Below are 24,284 nucleotides of genomic sequence, written 5' to 3' on the forward strand. Positions count from 1 at the left end.
CATATCTGGTGGGATCCCTGTACACAGGGGAAAAAACCAGTCTGAAACAGAATATAATTTGCCTTTATTTAATTTTGTCTCCAATAATGATTCATTATTTATAAAGTCCAAAAAAGTAATAAAGTAAGATTTTCTGTGAGGATTTTTATTTATAAGGAAATGAGTTAAACAAATGAGCTAATTAGGAAAATTAAGGATAAAAATGTTGATTCACTATGAGAGAGATGCACACATGGCTACTCAGGAAATCCTGCTGTAAGAAATTACCAAGGCCAGATTACCAGACACATATCTGCTAAAAGATTAAATCAATCAATGTTGAAACTGCTTTTTCTCAAGAAACTGGGTGCTGTCAAATCTGCTCCTTTCAAATCATTATATATTCCCACTGGGTCAAACTTCTGGCTCGAAGCAAAGTCTTCAATCAGCTTTCGGCCCATTTTTCTTCCTGCTTCAGTAGACATAGCCTTTTGCCAGAGCTTCAGCAACAATCCTCCTTGGAGAGAAACACAACATGACATTGTCAAATTAACATGGAGCACATGCAGCTTGCGGCACACAAGGGATGAAGTGCATGTCTGGCAACAAACATCCACCACTCTCCTGTGGACAGGGAAATGTAGACAAAGCTGGAGCGTGCCGATGGGGTAATAATTGCCTACAACTGTGTAGGGAGACACAGAGCATTCATTCAGCTCAGGATCCTTTGTATTGATAGACAACTGGGCTTGTTCCCCTGTCAACAGTGTTGCAAATCAAAATGATTGAAGATGCATGTTAAGGTCTTGTTCTGCAATTACACATAGCCTCATGGCTTATGAAGCAGTGCCCTGGTAGTTACAATCATTGAACATCTTTGTTTTTACTCTAAATTGACCAAGACTTTGCACTTCTGCCATCTAAGGCCTCAAGTTAAAGAAGCAGATGATCCTAATACTTTTATCCAGGCAATGAGCAGCGGCTCTTTAGAAAGCATGCCTGACCAGTCCAGCATTAGCACCAGTTTGCAGGATAGTCATTGCCTGCTGCCAGCTCCTCTCGGTGCTGTTCTTTATGGTGAATAAAGGGTCCACAGAGGAAATCTGAGGGTAAAAAAAAGTCTACTAGAAAACCAAGAGGAGTTTATTCTCCTGCAAAACATGCTTTTGTATAAAACTGGCAACAGTGAAGAATTGAATTTGCACTGTATTGTACAAGGGAGATGAGGAGTTAAGAGGAAAACGCAGCAAATGGTCCTCTTGCCTAGGAGGACTGCAGGAGGACCACAGGAAAGGTGTGGACAGCAAGAAAAGTCTCGAATAACAAGGATTCTGCTGTTCTGCCTTTGGATATCAGTTGGGGCAGAGCATAAAAAGTAAAGCTTCTGACTGTCCATAAGTTGAGAAGCTTTAGAGGTAGCACAGCACTCTCTCAGTACAGGTCCCTGCTGGACTGGCAGAGGAAAATAAAGAGTAGTCAAACTGAATCAAGAAATCAGATCTCACTCTGGGTTGGACAGGGTCCCATCCTAAGAAGTACTGAGACCCTCTATCTGCAGCTGAAGTTTGCAGCACCAGAAGAGGACTTCACATCTCACAGGATATATTTAAAATTTTGAGGAATCTGACTCTACAAAAACAGTATGTCACTTTGCCATCTGAGTTTTGTAGCAATAAGATCTAGCGTTTCAGGTCTCCGCTGAGGCTGTGGTTCCAGACCCAAGTCAAATTTAGTTTAAAGCTCCTTTTCTGATCTGCAAAGCAGTCACCAGGTTGAGTGAGCTGGCATTTAACTCTCAGCTGAATGCAAAGTCCATCCCTTCAAAGCAGAGTCAGGGAAATCTCCCACCTGCAAAGCGAAGGATTTCAGCTATGGACTTTGTTATTGCTGCAACTGCATGAAACATCTTCATCCCTCTCTTTCCTTCCCTCTACTGCGTTCAGCACCCATGCCTCTTCTCCTCTCTGCCCCCAGTGCTGCCCTCATCCACTCTGCTGCCCTGGTGCTCTGCTCCCTCCTTGCTGTCCTGCTGGTCACACTTTTCCTTGCTGTGCCCCACTCCCCTCCTGCAGGTAGGTCAAGAATCCCTGAACTGTGCCATAGACTACCAGGAATGGGATAGAGTTGTTAAGATCCTCAGGCAGACTGTGAGGCACCCCTCGTGCTATGTGGAAGGTGTGAAGGAAGCACTCTGTGATGTGAGGATGCTCTTTTGTAACACTGAATAGCTTCATTAAACAGCCTTTTTCAGCTATAAATACAGCTAGTGAGAGAATTTTCACTGAAATGAATAGACAGAAGAAGAAGATCACAAAACAAATGCCATAGCTCTGAATATTAGTTTTTCAGTGTATATTTATACTGTATTTTCATTTAAAGATTCAAAATAACATTCCTTTGCAAAGGACAAACAAAAATACCCAACCTAGCAATACCTACAAATGAACTGAAACCTGAGAAGAGTGTAATTCTGTGTATCACCGCTGGATGGCGATGCACAACTTATTTTAGTGAACATGATGAAGCCAGCGTTGTCTAAGGACACAATTTTGCTGGGACAGATGATATTCTCTGTTAAATCAAAGATTGAGACAAAACCAAACCCCCAAACCAGAACACTTGTGGATGCACAGACTGTTGTTCATGATCATTTGCTCATTTTTTTTGTAATGACCTCAACTGATCTAATAACTTCATTTACCGCTTTAATGGTTTCAGATTTAACTGGTGAAACACAAACTAGTGTCTGTGGTTTTTAAGTTCCTGTGAAAACTGGAGAAAAAACAAGTAGGATCATCTGCTCTGACAAACAATGCATTTGTCTCATGTGAAATCCTCACCATTTCACATTGCTGCGTTTGCTCTCTGGTGTGTTGTATTTTTAGCTGTACTGATTTATTGTTAGTCTCTAGGAAGTGTTTATACTGTTGTATATTAAAAACTAGTGTGTTCATGTGGAGAAATGTGTTGAAACAGAGAACAAGATGTTAAATATGTATGGATTACAGACATTTGTATGTCTGGCTCGTACCTGTTAATTGATTTGCTTTGTGAAGAGCTCTCAGTGAAAGCAGGACTCTATTTTGCTGTGGACTGAAGTCACTAATGGATGGGAGGACATCCCCTTCAGTGAGCATCCTCTGGGGCAGGAAAGCCTGGAAGTTGTTTGTAGTCTGTAAATCTGTAGAAAAGTGTGTGGCTGCAATGAAATCTACAGCATTAGCCCAGTCTTCACCGAAATTTGCTTCTGGATCAGAGAGATATTTTAAGCTGAAAGAGATTAAAATAAAAATGTAACAGATAATCAAAATCCAATGTAGAACACATTAGTCTATCATTTATCCCAACATGTTTTGTTCAGTATAAAATCCTGAGCGGTCTCAGTGCCACAGTGACTTAAAGCGTGTTCAGCACTTTACACATAATTTGTCCTGGCATCGCTGCCTCTGGCCAGACAACACAGCTCCTGACTTGGGCCCTGGCTCCCAGAGAGGAACCAGCACCTCATGTTAAGCCCACAGCTTGCCCACCCATTGTGGCCTGGGCAGCCATGTCTCACTGGTCACCCCATGCTCCGAGAGAGTGGAAGTAAGAGCAGACCCTAAAGAGTAGAGCCTAAAAAGTAGAGGCCTAAAGCAGAAAAGCTCATGTGGACTTTGTTCAGATACCATCCTTCCAAAGAGGCATGCAGGTGGGAAGATGTCCCTCAGCCACCTCTCCTGTCCCCGTACCTGTCCTGGAACTTGGGCAGCGCATAAGCAATGGAGGCGACATGTGCCCTCCACATGAGATGGAGGGCATCATCCAGTTTGAAGGAGGAGAAGATTGCAGGGTTCATGGCTTGATGTTCTGTAGACAACAGATACTGCAGCAGCAGGGAGGAAAAAAGGCAGAGAAACAAGGTGATGGTTTAAACCCGATGAATTTTTCAGCCTTGTGCACATACCTCACAAAATAGTAAGTCTGCAAGCTAAGGGAAATTGCTTTTGAGCAGTTAGAATGTGCTGCTTTGTAAGTAACTATAATGTCTGAAATAGGGACAAAAAGATGACTAATATAAATTTATAAAGTGAATACGTATCCACACAGAAGTTAACTGGAGTTGTCGTTCTTTTACTGCAACAGAGCAAGGGGGTTTACCCACATAATGTAGGTATTCTGTCACAAAAATTAATTGGACTTTTGTATCTGACTGCCATGGAAGCTTCAGTGCTGAAATACTGGATTGCTTGAAAACCTGTTTATACTCTTTTGGCCACAACTTTCTGGAGATTTTCAGAAAATTAGAAAATTATTCCTAATGTTTATCATTATGGCTATTTGATGAGTAAATCTTTTATAATAACTTCTGAAACATACTGCTTAGGAAAAGTAATCTTAAGAAAACAAATCCAGTCTTGCTCCTAAAACCTCCACCTTCACTCACAGTTGCCAAGAGGGACTTATGGTTTAAATGTTCTGATCATTATCAATTATTTGACTACCAACAAAAATGTTGAATATAGAAGTCTATCTATAAAAATACTTATTGTCATCTTTGGGATTAGGGAACAGCTGAATGAGGAGGAAAGAGAATATCTACTTGCATAAATAAGTGTCCTTCTGAATGATGTTTCAGCATTTTCATTTTTTTTAGATATTCAAAGGAATAAATGAACCATATAAAACCAATGCAAGGCCATTTCTCAAGGGTAATGTTCTATCTTGCATGCTTATTTTGCATTGCTAACATAAGCAGTATAGCAAGAATACAAATATAACTGTTAACAAAACAGTTTCTTGGGACAGACTCCAAAATACAGAATTATCTTAAAGGAAGAAAAAAAAATCCATAACCTGTAAAAATCCTGACCTTCTTACCTCTGACTCACTTCATGTCATGCTTTTCATTTCATTGCCAGCAGGAGCAGGGAAGTGATTGTCCCCCTGTACTCAGCACTGGTGAGGCCACAGCTCGTACACTGTGTCCAGTTTTGGGCCCCTCAATACAAGAAAGACATTGAGGTGCTGGAGCATGTCCAGAGAAGGGCAACGAAGCTGGTGAAGGGTCTGGAGCACAGGCCTTATGAGGAGCGGCTGAGGGAACTGGGGTTGTTTAGCCTGGAGAAGAGGAGGCTGAGGGGAGACCTTATCGCTCTCTACAACTACCTGAAAGGAGGTTGTGGTGAGGTGGGTGTTGGGCTCTTCTCCCATGTAGTTAGTGATAGGATGAGAGGAAATGGGCTTAAGCTGCGCCAGGGGAGGTTTAGGCTGGAAATTAGGAAAAATTTCTTTACGGAAAGGGTGGTCAAGCATTGGAACAGGCTGCCCAGAGAGGTGATGGAGTCACCATCCCTGCAGGTGGTCAAAAAACATGTAGACGTGGCACTTTGGGACATGGCTTAGTGGGCATGGTGGTGTTGGGTTGATGGTTGGACTGATGATCTCAGAGGTCCTTTCCAACATTAATGATTCCTAGTTTTACTTTCATTAAAAAATAATCCAGCCACCAAGCCAGGAAACATGAAATTAATTATTACTCTACCCTGAATTGGTTTAGTGGTGGACTTGGTAGTGTTAGGTTAATGGTTGGACTGGATGATCTTAAAGGTCTTTTCTAACCTAAACGATTCTATGATTCTATGATTTTTTATGCTTGCTACTTTTATATCAAGCTGTTATTTAAAGCAAACCAAGCTCTCTGAATCTTACAAATAACAGTACTAGTAGTTTTTAAAAGTAACATTCTGGTATCATTTCCTACAAAATATGAAAAGAAATGTAAAATTATTTACTTCAAAATAGGCCTTCCACTTATCCATGAGCTTGGGAATGTGAGACCGGCAGTCAGCAACACTATAACAGAAATCAGCTCTTCGCTCCTCTGGTGGCAGTATTTCTATCTCGTACTGCAGCTGTCCAAAGAGACCAGCCTCCACTGCCCCCAGAAAGGGTATAATAGCCAGGTAGTAGTTCATACCTGTAACAATAATTAAAAAGGTGGCGTTGTTAAACAAGCAAATGAATAATTCCTGCATAGAATAATGAAAACTCTCCCATACCAAATAAACCTTTTCAAAGTACCACTGACACAATTGTGCTCAGCAGTGGGACATATGTACTGAAATGCGTTAATGATGATATCTGCATTGATTTAGATATGATTTGTAATATTCATTTATATATTGTCCTTTAATAGCCTTGCATGAGCTGACAGTGAGCTATACTTTGCAGAAAAGGACAAACAACTGAAAAAAGTTAGATCTTTAGAGGTTGTCATGGACAGGACATTAAAAGTCTCTCAAATATTAGTTGCAGACTGAGTACAGAAAGACTAAGGGTACTCCATGAATACTGTTTTCATTAAAACAACCCTCTTCTATGCATCCGAGGTGTATAAGAAAGGAAAAGGCAAATACTAGTGATATTTTACTGGAAAATACTAAAGTTGCTTTTAAAACAGATTTTGCTCACTGAAAACTTCTTGGAAATTACCTCAGTTTGGTTTAGATTTATTTTAGGAAGATGACTTCCTTTGGCCTGATACATAAGTTGGAGCAGTCAGACCCACCATGCAGGAAACCCAGGTTCAGTTCTCACCTGTGCCGGGCCAAATCCCCAGTGAGAGTGCCCATAGGGCTATCCAAAAGGAGGATTTTAAATTCTCCTCTTAATGGTGTCCTCTTTGTAGAAATAAAGTTTAATAACTTTCAGTGAAGGAGAGCCTGGAGACCAGCTGTTCTCCCTCTTGGGTGGGTACTCCTGAGCCGTTGCACTGAGAAGTCATTTGCTCCTGCTTGGTCTCAGGGCCATGGAGTGCCTAGGTATTTTGTACACAGTCCCAGCAGTGAGGACCAAAAACATCAAAACCTGACCACCTACCATGTATCCCTGTCCTACTCATGGGAAACCATTGTTCCACCTCCTGTATGTGGACCTGGCTGGGAATTCAGGAGGAAATGTATGGCCAGTCAGAAGAGCAAAGGAAAAGTCCCAAGTGATGAGAAGACAGTGTCGCACTGGGAGTCATTGCTAAGCTGGACCTTGCTTCTTGTTCACTATTTTCATGGGAAGTGTTAAAACCTGGATTTCACATCAGAAAGTACTTACAGTCTTTTAAATGGGCTTGCGTATATTGCATATTTATACCTGCTTGGGAGGCTCAGAGGGCAGAAAACAATGCAGGAAAGGACTGTACTGAATATTATTCTAGGCAAAAAGGGCTGAAATTCTTAAGCAGGGAGTGTCTCATACATCTTGGGGAGCATTAAATGTGAGTCTCTGGTTTAAGCTCATTCCTGGCTTCATATGACTGTTCATGCCAGAGAGGACTGCCCTGAAGGCCAGCCAAAACCACTTAAATACTCAGATGTAAGGGATGTTTCTGTGCAGTCTGGAAGACTTTTTGCATGTTCCTGCTGCAACAGGGTAAATCAAGGCTGAGTTTATACATTTTCTGGAGGCAACAAAATTGGTATCGTGCAAACATGCACTGTTCAGAAGTGAAGAGCAGGAATGCAAACACTGAGAAAGTAAAGGTGGTGGTTTCTGATCCAGGAAGGTCCCCTGCTTGCACAGGGCTATGCAATGACCCTTCTTACTTGTTACTGCATGGGACACCTTCCCGCAGAGCATCTAGTGCTAGTCATCCACAGAGATGGGAAACTGAACTTAGTAGTTGGAGTGAGTATCACAGTGAGCTTTTATTCTACATTTACGTTTTAAATTTACTCTATGCTTACATCTTTGATCACTTGAAGATACACACATTTAACTGGTGGTTTACAGCCAGAAGCTTCATTCCAAGGGCCTCTACAACAAAGTGCTCATGTGGCAGGATAGGGACAGAGCTGGTCGCTGCAGCCTGCCAGCAGGTCTGGTGGAAAGGGGACTTGTGACAGGACAGCAGGGAAGCTGAGGGAGTGAGTGACAGAAGTGGTGGAGGGAAAAGTGCTAGAGGAAAAAGAACATGAGGCTTTCCCTTCCCTAGGAAGGGAAAGAATATGTAAACTGGAGGACTTACAAGGTCTTTTACCTCCTTAAAAAAAAAAAAAAAAATCATCATTTTATTGCCTTTAGGTACAAGTAGTGATTGTAATCTATAGGTCAGGCTTGTCTTCCCACCCCCCATCCTATCTGTCTGTTCTGTTTCTGAAAAAACAGAAGATAAACTTTCCAAAAGAGTCATAGTTCCAGTTTCAGAAAAAAAATGGGAGTCTAAAAATACTGACTTTGACCCAGATCAGATAAAAAGTAAATTTTAGGGTTTTTAAAATAATGTGTTCATTCAGCTTTTGAATAATGGAAACAAAAACATCCTTTGAGGGATTCTATTGGACTGGTTGGCATATGGCACTCACTTTGGGTGTAGGCAAATTAATTAAATGTTTTTTTATTTATTAAATGAGAAAATTTAACCTTTTTTTTTTTTTTTTCATGGGCTCGGAAAAAAAATTGCCTTCTAAGATGAACTCTGTGGGAATCTAGGTATGCATTGTTTTTTGAGGAGTCTATTTCCATATAGACACCGACTATAAAAATACCAGAGGGATATAGGCTACGCATGTTCTTGCACTTGAGACAGTGAGCACTGTAGTACCAGTGCTTTTTCTATTGATGCTACAAGTGTTATTCATTGGGCTGCTCTGTGCAACAATAAATGGATACCCTCAAGTTGCATGTGGCATTCCGGATCACTTCCTTTCCTCTTCTGCAAAGCTCTTAGCTAGAAGTGGATACAACTGTTTTTTTCTTTCTATGTAAAAACCTGGTTATAGTATCCTGTCTCACACACTGTTGTTTCTCCCATGATCCCGGCAGTGGACCTACCCTTATGTCCCACAGGAGGATAAGGTGCTCTGCCGCGTCTGCCAGGAGTGATGCCAACAGCACATATGGCTGAGTTAGCTCACAGCTGGTCCTTCAGCAGAATTTGTCACTTTGCCTTTCCTCTGCACTGCCTAGTGCAAAGGTGGTTCCAAATTTGTTACCACCATCATTGAAATGACACTGCTTCCTGCAATGCGTATTTGCTTAGGTGTAATGGATAGACCCATTCTCCTGTTACACCTATGATATACATTTTTACAAATTAAATTCTTGTGTCTCTCAGGCTAAGAGAAACCATGTATTAACTTGATCCCTCCAGTTCAACAGGGCAACATATGGACGACCTGAATTATCAAAGGTATCCAGGAGTTTTTGATATTTCCATTTTTGGGAAGACTGAATTATTGGGATATGTATTTTTAGAGATATCAAGGAAAACACTGAAAATGTCAGTGGCTTTGACATTGGAAATTCAGATCTTTACACTTCTGTCTTCAGTTTGTTACTACTTATTGGAATAATGACACCCCCCACAACCCACACCCCGCTGTCAATAATTTCAGCCTACTAGAACTCCAAAGCCAATATTAAAGAGAACAGAAATTGTCTGATAGCTCATGTACACCAGGTCAAAGTTTTAACTGAATTTCAGCTGGGTACTTAAAAGCCTGCTGGATAAATGTTGTCAGTGCAATGAAGATAATGAAGTTATTTGGATATCGTGGACACAAAGTCTCCCTTTATTTCATTCTGCTGACCACAGTGAAGTTGTGGAGGTGTAACTGAAGGCAGAAAAGTCCTGTCAGATTTGTATTACTGAGGGCGATGCAAGAACGACAAAGATTCCTGCCTGACATTCACACACTAAGTTTTGGTTTGAAGTATTAGCATCTAAACTGAAGAAATCTGCTCTGGAGTAATTGAAAACTGTAATTTCTACAAATGCCTACCAATATAGATACCCATCATGGTGTTTCCCATATGTTTTTACATGCGTTTTTGCAGTGTAAACATTTTAAAGGCTGCAAATTTGCATTTTTTTCCTTCTTCAAAGAAGTTATCAAGGTTAACTAACTTCCATTTACTCACATTTAGGTGTCTTGCTGCAAGTTTTTAATGGAGAATTGTGTAGCACTGAAATTACTTTGTAATACAGAAGTCTAAGGGGAAGAAAGATTCTAAATTTCTTTCTAGGACACTAATCATGTTTCAGAGAAGAACAATGTAATAGCGTATACTTACAGGACCACCAGCTTCTTACAGATATGCACAGGAGGTCTCCATCTTCATAGCCACAGGAAGTCACACTGGAAGGATCTGCTAATCTGCCTGAATCAAATGACATAATACACCAAATACGTCTCAATCTTTTTCACACAAGAAATCCCACTGAGATGAAAAAAAAAATATATAGGAGTAAAGCATGCAGAATTTTGCTCAGAGAAGCAGAACAATTACTGTTGTTTTGCTTCATAAACTACTGTTCCTTGAGTAGTTGAATTTCTCAGTCAATACTTCATGCAGTGCATAATAATTTGATTGTGTTTTACAGTTCAATTTTTTCCTCACTGTAAATGTTTTCTGAGAATTTGTGGAACTGTCTGAAAGTAGGACATTGCAGTGATATTTTTATGGCGATATAAATATACATGCACATACGGGCAAAAACACATGCATAGCTGATGCATCATTTTCAGTAGATGCAAGGCTGCTAGTGTAGGAGAGCAGCTTAACGAGCAGAATAACACAAATTAAATGTGCTAATAATTGTCTCACCTAATTGGGTTGTGTGATACAGAATCCCTTCCGGTTTAATGATGCATACAAACATGGCCTTACTGTGAAGCTAAGCATTCAAACGTTGTTGTATCTGATTAGCAGGGTTTTCAAGCACCTGTGCTGTAGCAAACATGCAAGACATTTTACAATTATTCATGACAGCACATAGGGCATATTTTACTTTAAGCACGTGATGTGGAGAACTAGCCTAATTCCTGAAAGCATAGTGTACATGTTCATTATGTGGTAATTAGTCATGTAGTGAGTCAGAAGTCTGCTTTAAGTTTATTACGTGAAATTACCATGGTCACGACCAATGATCTGAGCTATTCCCGAAGCTCCCGAGCTCTGCCTTGCAGAGCGCTTACTCTGATGAGTCAGCTGAATGCCAACATTGTCATTTCTGTCAGACTAGAACTAAACCTCATTACATTCTTTAAAAAACAAACCAAATTTTCTGATACTTTTAACTTGAGAAGAAGAGATGATCATGAACCATGTGCATACAGATTAATCTAATTATCCTCTCTAGCTGACTGGACAGAACTTGCACTTTGGGGCATGTTGGCTGCTCAAGCCTGTATCTTTTAGTAGCAGAGCACAGAGAGCATGAACTTGTGGTAGTGAGGAATGCAGTTCAACAGGGTATTTTTTTAAATTAAAAATTATATTTTTTTAATATTTACAGGAAGATTTTTTTTCAAGGTTCCACTTTGACACAGGGTATCAGAAATAGGCAGCAGTAGTTCAGTGGTGTGCAAAGGGGATGAATCAGAAGGATAAAGGAAAAGAAGAAAAAGAAGACAAAATGTTGCAGAAGAATTGCACATGAGATTTACCAAAGATTGTTAGCCTAGGTGTTTTGGGAAAACTAAGAGTGCCGGGCCGTATTGGTGATAATTGTAAGATATGTATAAATTACTTGGAGCTGGAAGCACTAACACTACTTCCAGGTCTACACTCCAGGTATATCCTCTCTGCTCCCTCCTATTCCCTGTGCTTAACCTGATTTAATTCAGTCTTCAGGTCTACCGGAGCTACTTCAGCCTTTGTATTGACAGCGCCTCCCACCTGTATGCTATTAGCAACTATGTGCAACCTCATCAGCAACATTTCTCTGCTAATTTTTGTGGCAAGGTTGTTAATGAAAAAGCTAAGTGCAGTTGTTCTCAAGAATGATAATTGAAGAACTCCGAGCATATCCTCCATTTAGCTGAAAACTTCCCTTAGCAACACTCATCACTAAACTCTCCTTTAGGTGTTCCCTTACTAGATTTGAAATTCCCCTTTTCATTCTTGTTTTGTAAAGTGCCATCATAAACTTCCATTCTATGGAAGTTCTGGAGCCCTCAGCACAAGAAGTACATGGAACTGTTGGAGCTGGTCCAGAGGAGGGGCACAAAAGTGATCCGAGGGCTGGAGCACCTCTCCTATAAGGAACAGCTGAGAGAGTTGGGGTTGTTCAGCCTGGAGAAGAGAAGGCTCTTGGGGAGACCTTACTGCAGCCTTTCAGTATTTAAAGGGGGCTTATAAGAAAGATGGGGACAGACTTTTTAGAAGGGCCTGTTGTGACAGGACAAGGAGGAATGGTTTTAAACTAAAGGAGGGTAGATTTAGACTGGATATAAGGAAGACATTTTTTACAATGAGGGTGTGAAGCACCGGAAGGTGTTGCCCAGCGAGGTAGTGGAGGCCCCATGCCTAGAAACATTGAAGGTCAGGTTGGACGGGGCTCTGAGCAACCTGATCTGGTTAAAGCTGTCCCTGCTCACTGCAGGGGGGGTTGGGCTAGATGACCTCTAAAGCTCCCTTCCAACCCAAAGCATTCTATGATTCTATGCTTTGGTTATACAAAGGGAGGAAATGTATTTCTGGACTTTGGTAAAACATCAATTATACCATAAAAGAAAATAGCCAGTTAGTCTGACATAATCTACCTTCAATTCACATAAGCTGCGCTCTATCCCTTTTTCTGTTTAGGTCCATGTCTTTAAATATTCTTTCCTCTACACTTATTCTAATGTCTCACCTACTGCTGTTGTAAGAAAAATAGATATTTTTGTGTCCTTATCCCATTTTTCCTTCTTCTTAAATATAGGTACAACCTTTCCTACTCTTTGGACATACAATACCACCTGAATCTTTCTTAAAGCTCTTGCTCCTGGATTTGCACTTCTATATGCCAGTTATTCCAAGTGGGGGTAGAGACTATCCAATTTCCTCTGTCTGTGTAGGTAGGAGTCTTAGTTTAGCTCCATCTCCCAAGTGACAATTTTTATTTCCACAATCTCATTCCTATCAGCCATGCTGTCTCAACATCATTGTCTCTACCATAAATTTAGGCAAATTACTGATTTCATTTTATGTGCATAAGTAGATTATTCCAAATCTTTGCACCACTCATTAAATAGTAGCTTCTCTTGCTCTTTATTGTTTATGTAGGACCATATCCATAAAAATATTTTCTCAAGCAATGTAACTTTCATGACCAGACACTATTGTTCATGCAAAAATTTTTGTAGTATTTTCAAGGATCAGCTGTCCTGCACCATGAATTCAAATCCTGATTTTGCTTGCCCAAGCTTATTATGTTGACACACAAATGCTTCAGTCATTCCTCCTAATCTAGCCAAGCTGCCTATCTGCATTAGGTTTAGCCCGTTGCTAACCTCACTACAGTACGCACCAAAATTATGTCTTTCTTTCCCCCTTATCCACTTATCTTTCAACTTCTTATATTTTTTACTGTTAAACTCTTTCCAGCCACATGATATTTCTCCTTCTACTATTTTTTCAACATTCGGATCATGTAATTTCAAAAATATATCTCCTTGCCTAAGGCCCAGTCCTATGACTCTTTGGCAGATGACAGTAGAATCATAGAATCATAGAATAGTTTGGGTTGGAAGGGGCCTTTAAAGGTCATCTAGTCCAACCCCCCTGCAATGAGCAGGGACATCTTCAACTAGAAGATCAGGTTGCTCAGAGCCCCATCCAGCCTCACCTTGAATGTCTCCAGGGATAGGATATCTACCACCTCTCTGGGCAACCTGTTCCAGTGTTTCACCACCTTCGTAAAAAATTTCTTCCTTATATCTAGTGTAAATCTACCCTCTTTTAGTTTAAAACCATTACCCCTTGACCTATCGCAGCAGGCCCTGCTAAAAAGTCTGTCCCCATCTTTCTTATAAGCCCCCTTTAAGTACTCAAAAGCTGCAATAAGGTCTCCCCACAGCCTTTTCTTCTCCAGGCTGAGCAACCCCAACTCTCTCAGCCTGGCCTCATAGGAGAGGTGCTCCAGCCCTCGCATCATTTTTGTGGCCCTCCTCTGGACCCACTCCAACAGGTCCATGTCCTTCTTGTGCTGAGGGCCCCAGAGCTGGACGCAGTACTCCAGGTGGGGTCTCACCAGAGCAGAGTAGAGGGGCAGAATCACCTCCCTCGACCTGCTGGCCACGCTGCTTTTGATGCAGCCCAGGATACAGTTGGCTTTCTGGGCTGCAAGTGCACATTGTTGGCTCATGTCCAGTTTTTCATCCACCAGTACCCTCAAGTCCTTCTCCGCAGGGCTGCTCTCAATCCCTTCATCCCCCAGACTGTATTGATATTGGGGATGATACAGTAGGTGTTTACCTGTCTGTGCAACTGGGTGTAAATCTTCCTCTCACCCACCATGTCCCTCATCTCTATTTGGGAACTGTCACTGCAACCAAGTACATCTTCACTTTGTGCATGAGGCCACCCTACATAATTAGACCATTTCCAGCAGGTCACCACTCAAGCATAGCTTCTGCATCCAGTCATCTTTGCCCCTGCCACACATTGGGTCAACTCTCCTGCTGCACCAGCCATCCTCTTTATTTTCTCTTTCTTTTCCTATACATAAAGAAGGGAAAGAGGAAAAAGCTTGCCTAAACTCCAACCAAATTCTTCTTGCTGCTGTCTGTTTGCCCACTAGTTGCCTGCTTGGATTTTGCTTGCTCTACCTCCTTTTCCTCATTTTGACTTAGCCGTTAATTTTCCATTAGGTGTGACTAAATGCTGGCAGCCTTCCTTCACCACCAGCTGCAGTGCCTCTGCTTCTTCCAAATGTACAGCTTCAGCCAAACCACTACTTCATGAAGCTGCAGATTGCAACCAATAAAAAAAAAACAGGTAGACAGATGCATTTCCTTACCCCTGGTTACCACCAGGCACAAGTTCCTGAAAACATCATTGACTATTATTCCTTTCTTCCCACCTCTCCCAGTTGATAGAACAAGGCAAGTGAACTCCAGCTTTGAATGGAAGGCTTCACTGCAAGCTGCGTGTGAAGCAGCATGTGGGAGAACACGTTCTCTGATAAAGCCCTCAACAAGATACTGCAACCTTAGCCTCAAAGGACCTTTCTGTGTCTGTTTCCCTGGAGTGGCCAACAAGCAAACAAGAATGACCGCCCCAGATAACAACCAGCTTTTGGGGGATGAGCCATTAGAATTTGTACATAATTTAAAAAACAAAACAAAACAAAACAAAAAAAATCCCGACAAACAGAACAAACTTCAAATTTTGTAAAAAAAATATTAATAAAATGATGAGGCTATTCCTAAACTGATCAAAAATGGCAAACAGAAACAAAATCTCAGAGGGAGAGCTGGACTTTTGACTATCTGTATTAGAAATGAAACTCAAACCACTGATGAAAGATCAAAAAAAGCCTGTCAGCTAACAATTTAAGAACAGCACAGCAGAGCACAGGGCCTAAAATCTACCTACTGTAAATCAGAGCAACTGGGAATATCTTTTCAAGGATTTTCAGCTAACTAAAATATTGTCCATCTAAACCACAGATCTTCTGGATTCTGACCAGTCCTGTGTTTAGCAATACCTTTTCCTATTAGGACGTTTAACAGATATTTCTCAACAAGGCAAGGGTGTTCCCTTCACTCAGGATTTCTCTTTCAAATCGGCAGCTTATGTCAAAATTTACACTGTCTGAGGCTATACTGGGCTTGCAAGGCAGAAACCTTGGAGAGGATGACCCCAAGTGGGTCTGGTAAACACTTAGCTGTTCCAGCAGCTTAAGGACATAACTCATACCTGTACGAAATTGCCACCCATGCTGCAACGGTAATCCCCAGAGAATATTGCCAAAATTTTGGGATCCAAAGGCAGTAAAATATTTTGCTGAAGAGTTTAGCAAGTTCTTATATACTCCCAGTCTTTCTTGATAGTTCCAAGCATTGATGACAATTTTGTTGTCCTTTACTAGGAAATCCAGCAGGTTTTCAGGTGCAAGGTCCCACAGAGGGGGATACACATCTTCTCCGGTGGCATATTTTTCTCTCCATGCTGCAGCAGTCACTGGACTCAGGGTAAGAGTTACTATAAGAAGAGCATGTATGCCAAAGTATGGCTGCATTCTGAAGTTTTGTGACCCAGGTGTTTGTGGCTGCAGGGCTTTTATCATGAGAGGTGAGGGCTGGGTCAAAAAGGGTGACTCAGATGCAGAGATCTCTGACTCCCCTCTTTCCAGTGACCCTGACCTGGAGTTGCCAGATTAGCAAGCTGTGAATAATGCTCTGTCCTCCCTGTGGGATCTGGGGAGCAGCAGCAGATGTTTAAGAGGGATCAGTCTGACCAGAAAAAGTCCAAATCTGTGCTGCCCATGACATATACCCACCCCTCTAAAAGGCTGAGGTGATACGGTACTGATTGTACAGTTGCTTTATCAACCTTTTTGTCCCTGTGTTTCTTACTAGCTGTCACCTTCCCTTTCCCTGCCTAATTCCTTCAGGTAAAGAAGGGACAGCAATGCCATAGAGGTCACCCCAAAACAGGCACAGGCAGGGTTAGGTTAGGGCTGAGGTGCTCTGAGAATGGCTCCAGGTGCCGACCAAGGAGCGGCAGTGACATACGGCAGGCGCTGCCGTTGGCACCTTTGTCTTTTGGCCTTGGGATAACTGCCTGCAACCTTCAGATCCTAAAAGCGTTGGAAGTAGCTAAATCAGCCTGGTTACAGGCTGTGCAGCACCTGGCTAACTGTATTTTTCGTGTTTGTCTTGTGTGGAAATGGTCATTATAAAGACCTAAAATCTCCTACTAAACCTCCATGATCTTGCAGACTCCAAAGGGAATACAAAGGCCACCCCTCCACTGATAAAACTGGTGTCTGACTAAGTTACACTCCAACAAAAATGAGACTGCCCAGCTGCCTTCATCTCACCTACTTCTAGGACTTTATAATCTTCATCTGCTTTTTCTCAGATAAGCAATTGTTACAAAAGAGCACTTAGCAAACACACACATCATTTCTTATCTCTGTAGTCTTTTTTCGCATGAGAAAAATTGCAGATGCCATTTTCTTTGAAGTAATTCTGTGAGTTTTGTTTGGGCTTTTTGTGCTCAAAGTACCTTAAACCCTGGATAAGAGCAAGTCAAAATTGGCTGCAAACTTTTAACAGTAAATTTAAAAGAAATGCATCAGTTCAGATAATTTTTTTTCCACTTTCTCTATTTATTAAGCAGACTTTCTAGTAAATAGCATAAGTTTTCAATGGCCACTTTTTATTCTTGATTCTACAACTGAGAAAGAAGCCCAAAGGCTTTTGAAAAACAATTAGTGTTCAACAGAGATTAGCACAGATCTGAGAACACTTTTCCTAATCATGCTGCCTCACAGAGGTTTCAAATAATCAAGCTGTTCTTTCATTAAGTTTCTATGGATGGGATTTATCTAACCTCACTGTGGACATTTAAACATTAACCTAGCTATGTAGATTCCCTTGACACCCAAAGCAGAGAATCAGGTGTGTCCAGAATGTAACTCGTTTAAAATACACCACTGAGCGATGTATTGCTCTTGACTGACTGTAGAGGGAGTTGAAATTACAAGTTTAGCTTTAGACATAGAAAAATACTTTTAGATTAAATAAAATCAATATTGTTTTTACATACTTTTACATAATAATTTCAGAAATGTTTTCAAAGGGACTTGTTTTTTCCTAAAAGAAGACATTCTATAAAATAATCCTGAGCCTAAGTGTCAAGAACTGTGTCATTTTTGTATATATATAGAGAGATATATATTATAAAAAGAGGTTCTAAAAGAGGTAATGGGTAAATAACATAAAACAAGAATATGCCTACTAGACAGACTCTGCTGAATTCCTTCACTTGCTGAAGTGTGAGCCTTTTGCCTTATTGTTGTAACAAAAGGAATTCAACAACCCAGCTAAATCTTTAAAAAGTCAATAATTTTAAAAATTAATATAATAAAAATATTCTTCCTGCAAAATATGATTATTCATTTTATACCTTTTACACCATTTTCCCACTTATCCATGTGGGCAAATAAGGTGCTGAAGTTTTTGTAAGACTTTGAGGACAACAGCTTTCCTTCGAGAAATCTCTGCACTGGTGTTTCCAGCTTGGAATCCAGTCCTGTTGGTCTGCTGCCCTGAGCAGGGCAAGGGGAGGATTCATGTGACGTCAAGTGGACTGGAGTGGTGTTGGTGTCAGGTCTTGAGTCATAGCATCCCTTCAGGGATGTTGGCATTTTAAATAAGTCGAAGATTAAGGAAACTATTAGTAATGTCAGCATCACTATTGTATTCACCACTCTTTTAAGTACTCTACCAGTTATTCAGTATGACTGTGCTCTTACAGACATTGTAACAGAAGCAAGTCCTGGAAAAGATTGTAGATAGTGATAGACGGTAAATTGAGGTGTGATATGTAACTGTTGTCAAGTTTTAAGAGAGAACACTGTAGTTTTCAGCTGGGCTGCAGAGTTTGCTTCAAGATAACTGCAGAAAAGCTGATAAGCATCAGTTAGATTAGTTGGGGTGACTCTAAGAAGAAATGGCAGCCCATGTTTAAGTCCGAAAACTATCAAAACATAAAGTTCCTTAGTCCTGATGGGACGCACTGAGGAAGGAACTGGCAAGCCAGTGAGGAAGAGGCATCAGTACCCTCACTGGAATGAACTCAGAACTGATGCAGAGCTCTGCAGGCGAGAAAACCTTCAGGCAACCTGGGGATGTCACTATCCTTCAGTCACATAAACCAGCACTGAAACAAAGGGTTCACCCACTTTCTTTTAGGTCAAATGTCCTAAGGGGAAGAAGAATGACTTTTCATTCAGATGAGATATTGGTCTTGGATGAGCCTCCCTGTCACTTGGCACCCTTTTTTCATGCCCTTACACTTCCACCTGTGATTGTGAGTGCTGCTTGACTGCGAGCCCTTCCAGGAAAAACAAGACCACACTGTAGTTAAAGGTATTCTTCATGTATTTCACTGGATGAACTTGTAGCAGTGTTTAGCAGTATTTAGGTTGCTTACCAATTTCTGTTGCTCTTGTCTGCAGCTATTGCTTTGAACAGACTTTCTTTTTGTCACAGGCCTTTGATATTTGTCAGGGAGGATCTCTGGCTCCGGTGTCCTCCAGCAAAACCCCATGACAGGGCTATAAAAGGGATTTTAAACTGCTACTTCACTTCTCTTAGATGTGGTTGTGAGTAAAGGTCATCAGCCAAAACCCATGGCCACATGAGTGGACTCTAACACTAATGCAGCAACACACGTTGTGCTAAGAGCATCAGGCACCTGAAGGGAAGTTAGATTGTGTGTGTGGTGGAGCTAGCAGGAGGTGCTGTGTCCTCATATCCTGGTTTCCCCACACATCCTTGGACCTAAAATTTCTCCTTCTTTGGAAAACATAATTTTTGTGTTATCTGTTAGTCCTGTTATTCCCTCCACAAAAGCCTTCCCAGTTATCTGCTGATCTTGCCTCACCAGGAAGAGTAATCTGTGCTGCAGGTCCTGACAACTCAGGCTTTAAATTGTGCTGATAAATCCTGTTGAAGAAGGATGGTCATAATAAAATATTCACTTTGTCTTGGGCATACACAGCGGCACACACACACAAAAAAATTGAAATTTAAAAACATGGATAATGAATAATGTTCCAGTCACTCCTACTTCAGGAAATAATAGATTCATAGCTGTGGTGGGATATTTACCATATGCAGTTTTTACTTCCCAGATGAAGCAGTCATTTTTCCATGAGTCTGGCTGGGTGAAGGACTGGCTGGAAAAATTGCTACAAAGATAAGTGTAAATCCAATGTTTCCAGAGTTCTAATTCTTAATATTAAAAGAAGGTGAACTACCAGCAAGGTACAAATATTGATTTAGGAGCAAGCCTATACACAGGATGTGTAATGGGTACCTCATGCTGTCCTAGATGTACTCTTTCAGATGAGTGTTCCAGAGGAGTACAGGCAATACTCAAACTTCCTGAGCCGGCTTGCTTGCAGGACCAATGTTAAGGTGTATATATAAAAACCCCAACCAAATGAACCCCCCTCCTTCAGACCTGAAACAGGAAAATTTGAATTAACCTGTATTTTTCATTCTCATAATGATATTATGGAAGTGTATTTACCTTACAGGTTAGTTCAGATGATACCATAACCTTCACACCTTTTTGTTATCTTCAGCTCAGAAGGTGAAGGTTAAACTGATCATGGAGCTAGATATCTGTAGTACTTAGCACCTACAGATATACGGTCTTCATCATCACCTCTTCAACAATACTTACCATAAAAGACATCAGCCTTATTTTCATAATGTGATGGAATTCATTCCTTTGAGGCAGACCACACAAAACCCCTGCTTACTGAAATGCATATTTAAAATTTGGTAAAACCAAAATAGATAGATATATTCCTGAGAGTAACAGGGTTGTAAACAATTGTCTAATATAAGAAGATGATAGTAAATTTTTAATATAATATGTCTATTTTGTCTCGAGATAGTTACTCAAATACAGCCCTAAGTCTGCTTATAAATTCAAGGAAATCTTTTGGCTGTTTGTATATCACTAGGGAAAGAGCAAACTGCAGAAAAAAGTACCAGAATCACATTGTGAGTTGGCTTTTTTTCAATCTTTCCTTAATTATGCACCCATTTATAAGACAAATTAACTGAATCTTCACTTATATTTTTAGCATGGCATTTTAATTAGATGAAAATGAGCATAAGTGGGAATAACTAATTAGAAAATATCAGCATAATGGCAAAGATTCATTAAAAGAAAGGCACAAACATCCAAAGCAGTAAATCTGTAGCTAGATGCTAGTGCCCAGATTAACTGATGTGAAGTATGTAAAATGACAGCATCAATTAGAAACTTGGACCAAAACAGCTTTTTTGCCGTTTGGAAGGAGTAAACAATTAATTCAGAAATTTAAATCAGGAGATATTTTCACCTCTTGAAACTCAGAGACTGCAGAGAAAATTTTCAGAGGACTGTGATCCATCTTCTTCCAGCTGCAGCCATTTTCCTTAGACTGAAAAAATAAAAGGGGAGGGGGGGGGAGGGGAGAATCTTCCTTGCAAGAAAGGAAAGGAGAGCTAGCAAATATTTCTCAAAGAAATAAATTAGTCTTTATTGTGTAAACAGGAAAAATAAATTTTGGTACAAGACAACTTGAAAGAAATGTAGTAAAATAAAAGACAGGAGGTATAAATCATCCTTACATTTATTGCCTAATTTTGCTTCTGTCATGGGAAAGAATAACACTCTTGTTGTTCCTAATTGATATTCTGTGTTGGTATACAACACAGTAATTTGGTTCTGCTGTTTCATTCGCAATGACAGAGGAAATAAGGGTGATTTTTAAGAAAAACAGATTTTGGTCTTATTTAGAGAAGTGTGAATAACTCACTAGAAACAAATTCCAAACCTATTTGATTAAATTAAGATGTATATTTAACATATACTTCCTACACCAAATCAGTCATTTCTGAAACATAATCATGGTACTACAGACCTAGGAAACGTATGTAAGGAGCAAACATATACATGGACAGGTATTAAAAAAGAGAAGTAACTGGGTATTGACAGACACTTGCACAACAAAACTAGCATTATTTTGAAATGAGACCTAATGATAGTATAGGAAGAGATGTCACATCACCAAGTTGGGAGATGACAGAAAACACATTTTTTAAAACAGAATATTTTTCTGGAAAACATGAGAAATATTTCTATTGTCCATTTTTTCATGCTTTTTTTTCACTTCACTTTTATTTCTTTTTCGATCACACCCCAAGCTCCAATACCTGGATGCTCCCAAGGACTCTGCTTCTGAGATTTCTCACAATGACATGATTTCAAACACACCAATATGAATTCCATAATACAAGTGTCCAATGTATAAAGAGTCATGTGAAATATATTTCCTGTAGCTGACAGCTATCTGCTGATATTACACAGCAAACATATACATGACTAAGTGCCACAGAGGCTCCCAAGCTTGGGACCATAATGAAAACCCTGTGGTGCACAACCAGGCAACTGTTATGGGACAGGGCTTTCTAGTCCATTGCCCCATGGTGCCAAAAAATTAGGCCTTGGCTTATAAAAGGGATGCAAGAGAAATGGATGGTTTTTTTTTAAATGGGTTTGAAAGGAGTTCATTTTAGTCCCCAGGAATTCCTATCAGATGAGAACCTCTGAGGACTCCCTGATTTCACTGGAAAAAAATGTCCAGCTTCCCAAATACTCCTGGCCTCCTCCAAAGAGCCATTTCCTCAAATGAATGTGGCACTTAACCTTATTCAGCTCAAGGAGCGGGCTGTCCCTGCATGCCGTAAGACCAACCGGTGGGGGAAACGACCGGCCTGGCTGAATAGGGAGCTTTTGCGGGGACTCAGGGAAAAAAGGAGAGTCTACCGCCTTTGCAAGAAGGGGCGGGCAACTCAGGAGGAGTACAGGGATCTTGTTAGGTCCTGCAGGGAGGAAATTAGAAAGGCAAAAGCCCAGCTAGAACTCAATCTGGCCAATGCTGTAAAAGATAATAAAAAATGCTTTTACAAGTACATTAGCAATAAAAGAAGAGCCAAGGAGGATCTCCATCCTTTGCTGGATGTGGGGGGGAACATTGTCACCAAGGACAAGGAAAAGGCTGAGGTACTTAACACCTTCTTTGCCTCTGTGTTTAACAGCCAGACCGGTCATACCCAGGGTACTCAGGCCCTTGAGGTAGAGGATAGGGATAGGGACCAGAATGGAGCTCTCATAGTCCAGGAGGAAGCAGTTAATGACCTGCTATGCCACCTGGACGCTCACAAGTCTATGGGGCCAGATGGGATCCACCCAAGAGTACTGAGGGAGCTGGCAGAGGAGCTTGCCAAGCCACTTTCCATCATCTGTCAGAAGTCCTGGTTAACAGGGGAGGTCCCTGATGACTGGAGGCTTGCCAACGTGACGCCCATCTACAAGAAGGGCCGGAAGGAGGACCCGGGAAACTACAGGCCTGTCAGCCTGACCTCAGTGCCAGGAAAGATTATGGAGAGGTTCATCTTGAGTGAACTCAACAGACAAGTGCAGGTCAACCAGGGGATCAGGACCAGCCAGCATGGGTTCATGAAAGGCAGGTCCTGCTTGACTAATCTGATCTCCTTTTATGACCTGCTGACCTGCCTGGTAGATGATGGAAAGGCTGTGGATGTCGTTTACCTGGACTTTAGCAAAGCTTTTGACACTGTCTCCCATAATATTCTCCTTGGGAAGCTGGCAGCTCATGGCTTGGACGGGCATAGTCTTCACTGGGTAAAAAACGGGTTGGGTGGCTGAGCCCAGAGGGTTGTGGCGAATGGAGTTAAGTCCAGTTGGCAGCCAGTCACGAGTGGTGTTCCCCAGGGCTCTGTTTTGGGGCCAGCCTTGTTTAATATCTTTATCGATGATCTGGATGAGGGGATTGAGTGCACCCTCAGTAAGTTTGCAGATGACACCAAGTTGGGCAGGAGTGTCGATCTGCTGAAGGGTAGGATGGCCCTGCAGAGGGACCTGGACAGACTGGATCGATGGGCCAAGGCCAACTGTATGAGGTTCAACAAGGCCAAGTGCCGGGTCCTGCACTTGGGTCACAACAACCCCATGCAACGCTACAGGCTTGGGGAAGAGTGGCTGGAAAGCTGCCTGGCCGAAAAGGACCTGGGGGTGTTGGTAGACAGCCGGCTGAACATGAGCCAGCAGTGTGCCCAGGTGGCCAAGAAGGCCAACAGCATCCTGGCTTGTATCAGGAATAGTGTGGCCAGCAGGAGCAGGGAGGTGATTGTTCCCCTGTACTCGGCGCTGGTGAGGCCGCACCTGGAATACTGTGTCCAGTTTTGGGCCCCTCAATACAAGAAAGACATTGAGGTGCTGGAGCGTGTTCAGAGAAGGGCAACAAGGCTGGTGAAGGGTCTGGAGCACAGGCCTTATGAGGAGCGGCTGAGGGAACTGGGGTTGTTTAGCCTGGAGAAGAGGAGGCTGAGGGGAGACCTTATCGCTCTCTACAACTACCTGAAAGGAGGTTGTAGTGAGGTGGGTGTTGGTCTCTTCTCCCATGTAGTTAGCGATAGGATGAGAGGAAATGGGCTCAAGCTGCGCCAGCGGTGGTTTAGGCTGGAAATTAGGAAAAATTTCTTTACGGAAAGGGTGGCCAAGCATTGGAACAGGCTGCTGAGAGAGGTGGTGGAGTCACCATCCCTGGAAGTGTTCAAAAAATGGGTAGATGTGGCACTTCGGGACATGGTTTAGTCTAGTCTACCCTTGATTGGCTTAGAGTAGACTTGGTAATGTAGGTTAATGGTTGGACTGGATGATCTTAAAGGTCTTTTCCAACCTAAGCAATTCTATGATTCTATGATTCTATAAGTCATATTTAATTGCCATATTTTATT

At 41.5% G+C, this 24,284-nt stretch overlaps 1 protein-coding gene across 1 annotated transcript; it reads right to left on the reverse strand.

The window, feature by feature from the left end:
- Positions 1–367: 367 nt before the first annotated feature.
- C3H6orf58 (chromosome 3 C6orf58 homolog) lies at positions 368–15,967 on the reverse strand. Its single transcript, XM_009483791.2, is given in 7 exon segments — positions 368–391; positions 393–496; positions 3,011–3,249; positions 3,711–3,844; positions 5,754–5,938; positions 10,030–10,116; positions 15,646–15,967. Coding segments are annotated over 7 exon segments (1,095 nt in total).
- Between the last annotated feature and the right edge of the window lie 8,317 nt (positions 15,968–24,284).

The sequence above is a fragment of the Pelecanus crispus genome, chromosome 3 (assembly GCF_030463565.1).
Source record: "Pelecanus crispus isolate bPelCri1 chromosome 3, bPelCri1.pri, whole genome shotgun sequence".
Classification (NCBI taxonomy): Eukaryota; Metazoa; Chordata; class Aves; order Pelecaniformes; family Pelecanidae; genus Pelecanus; species Pelecanus crispus.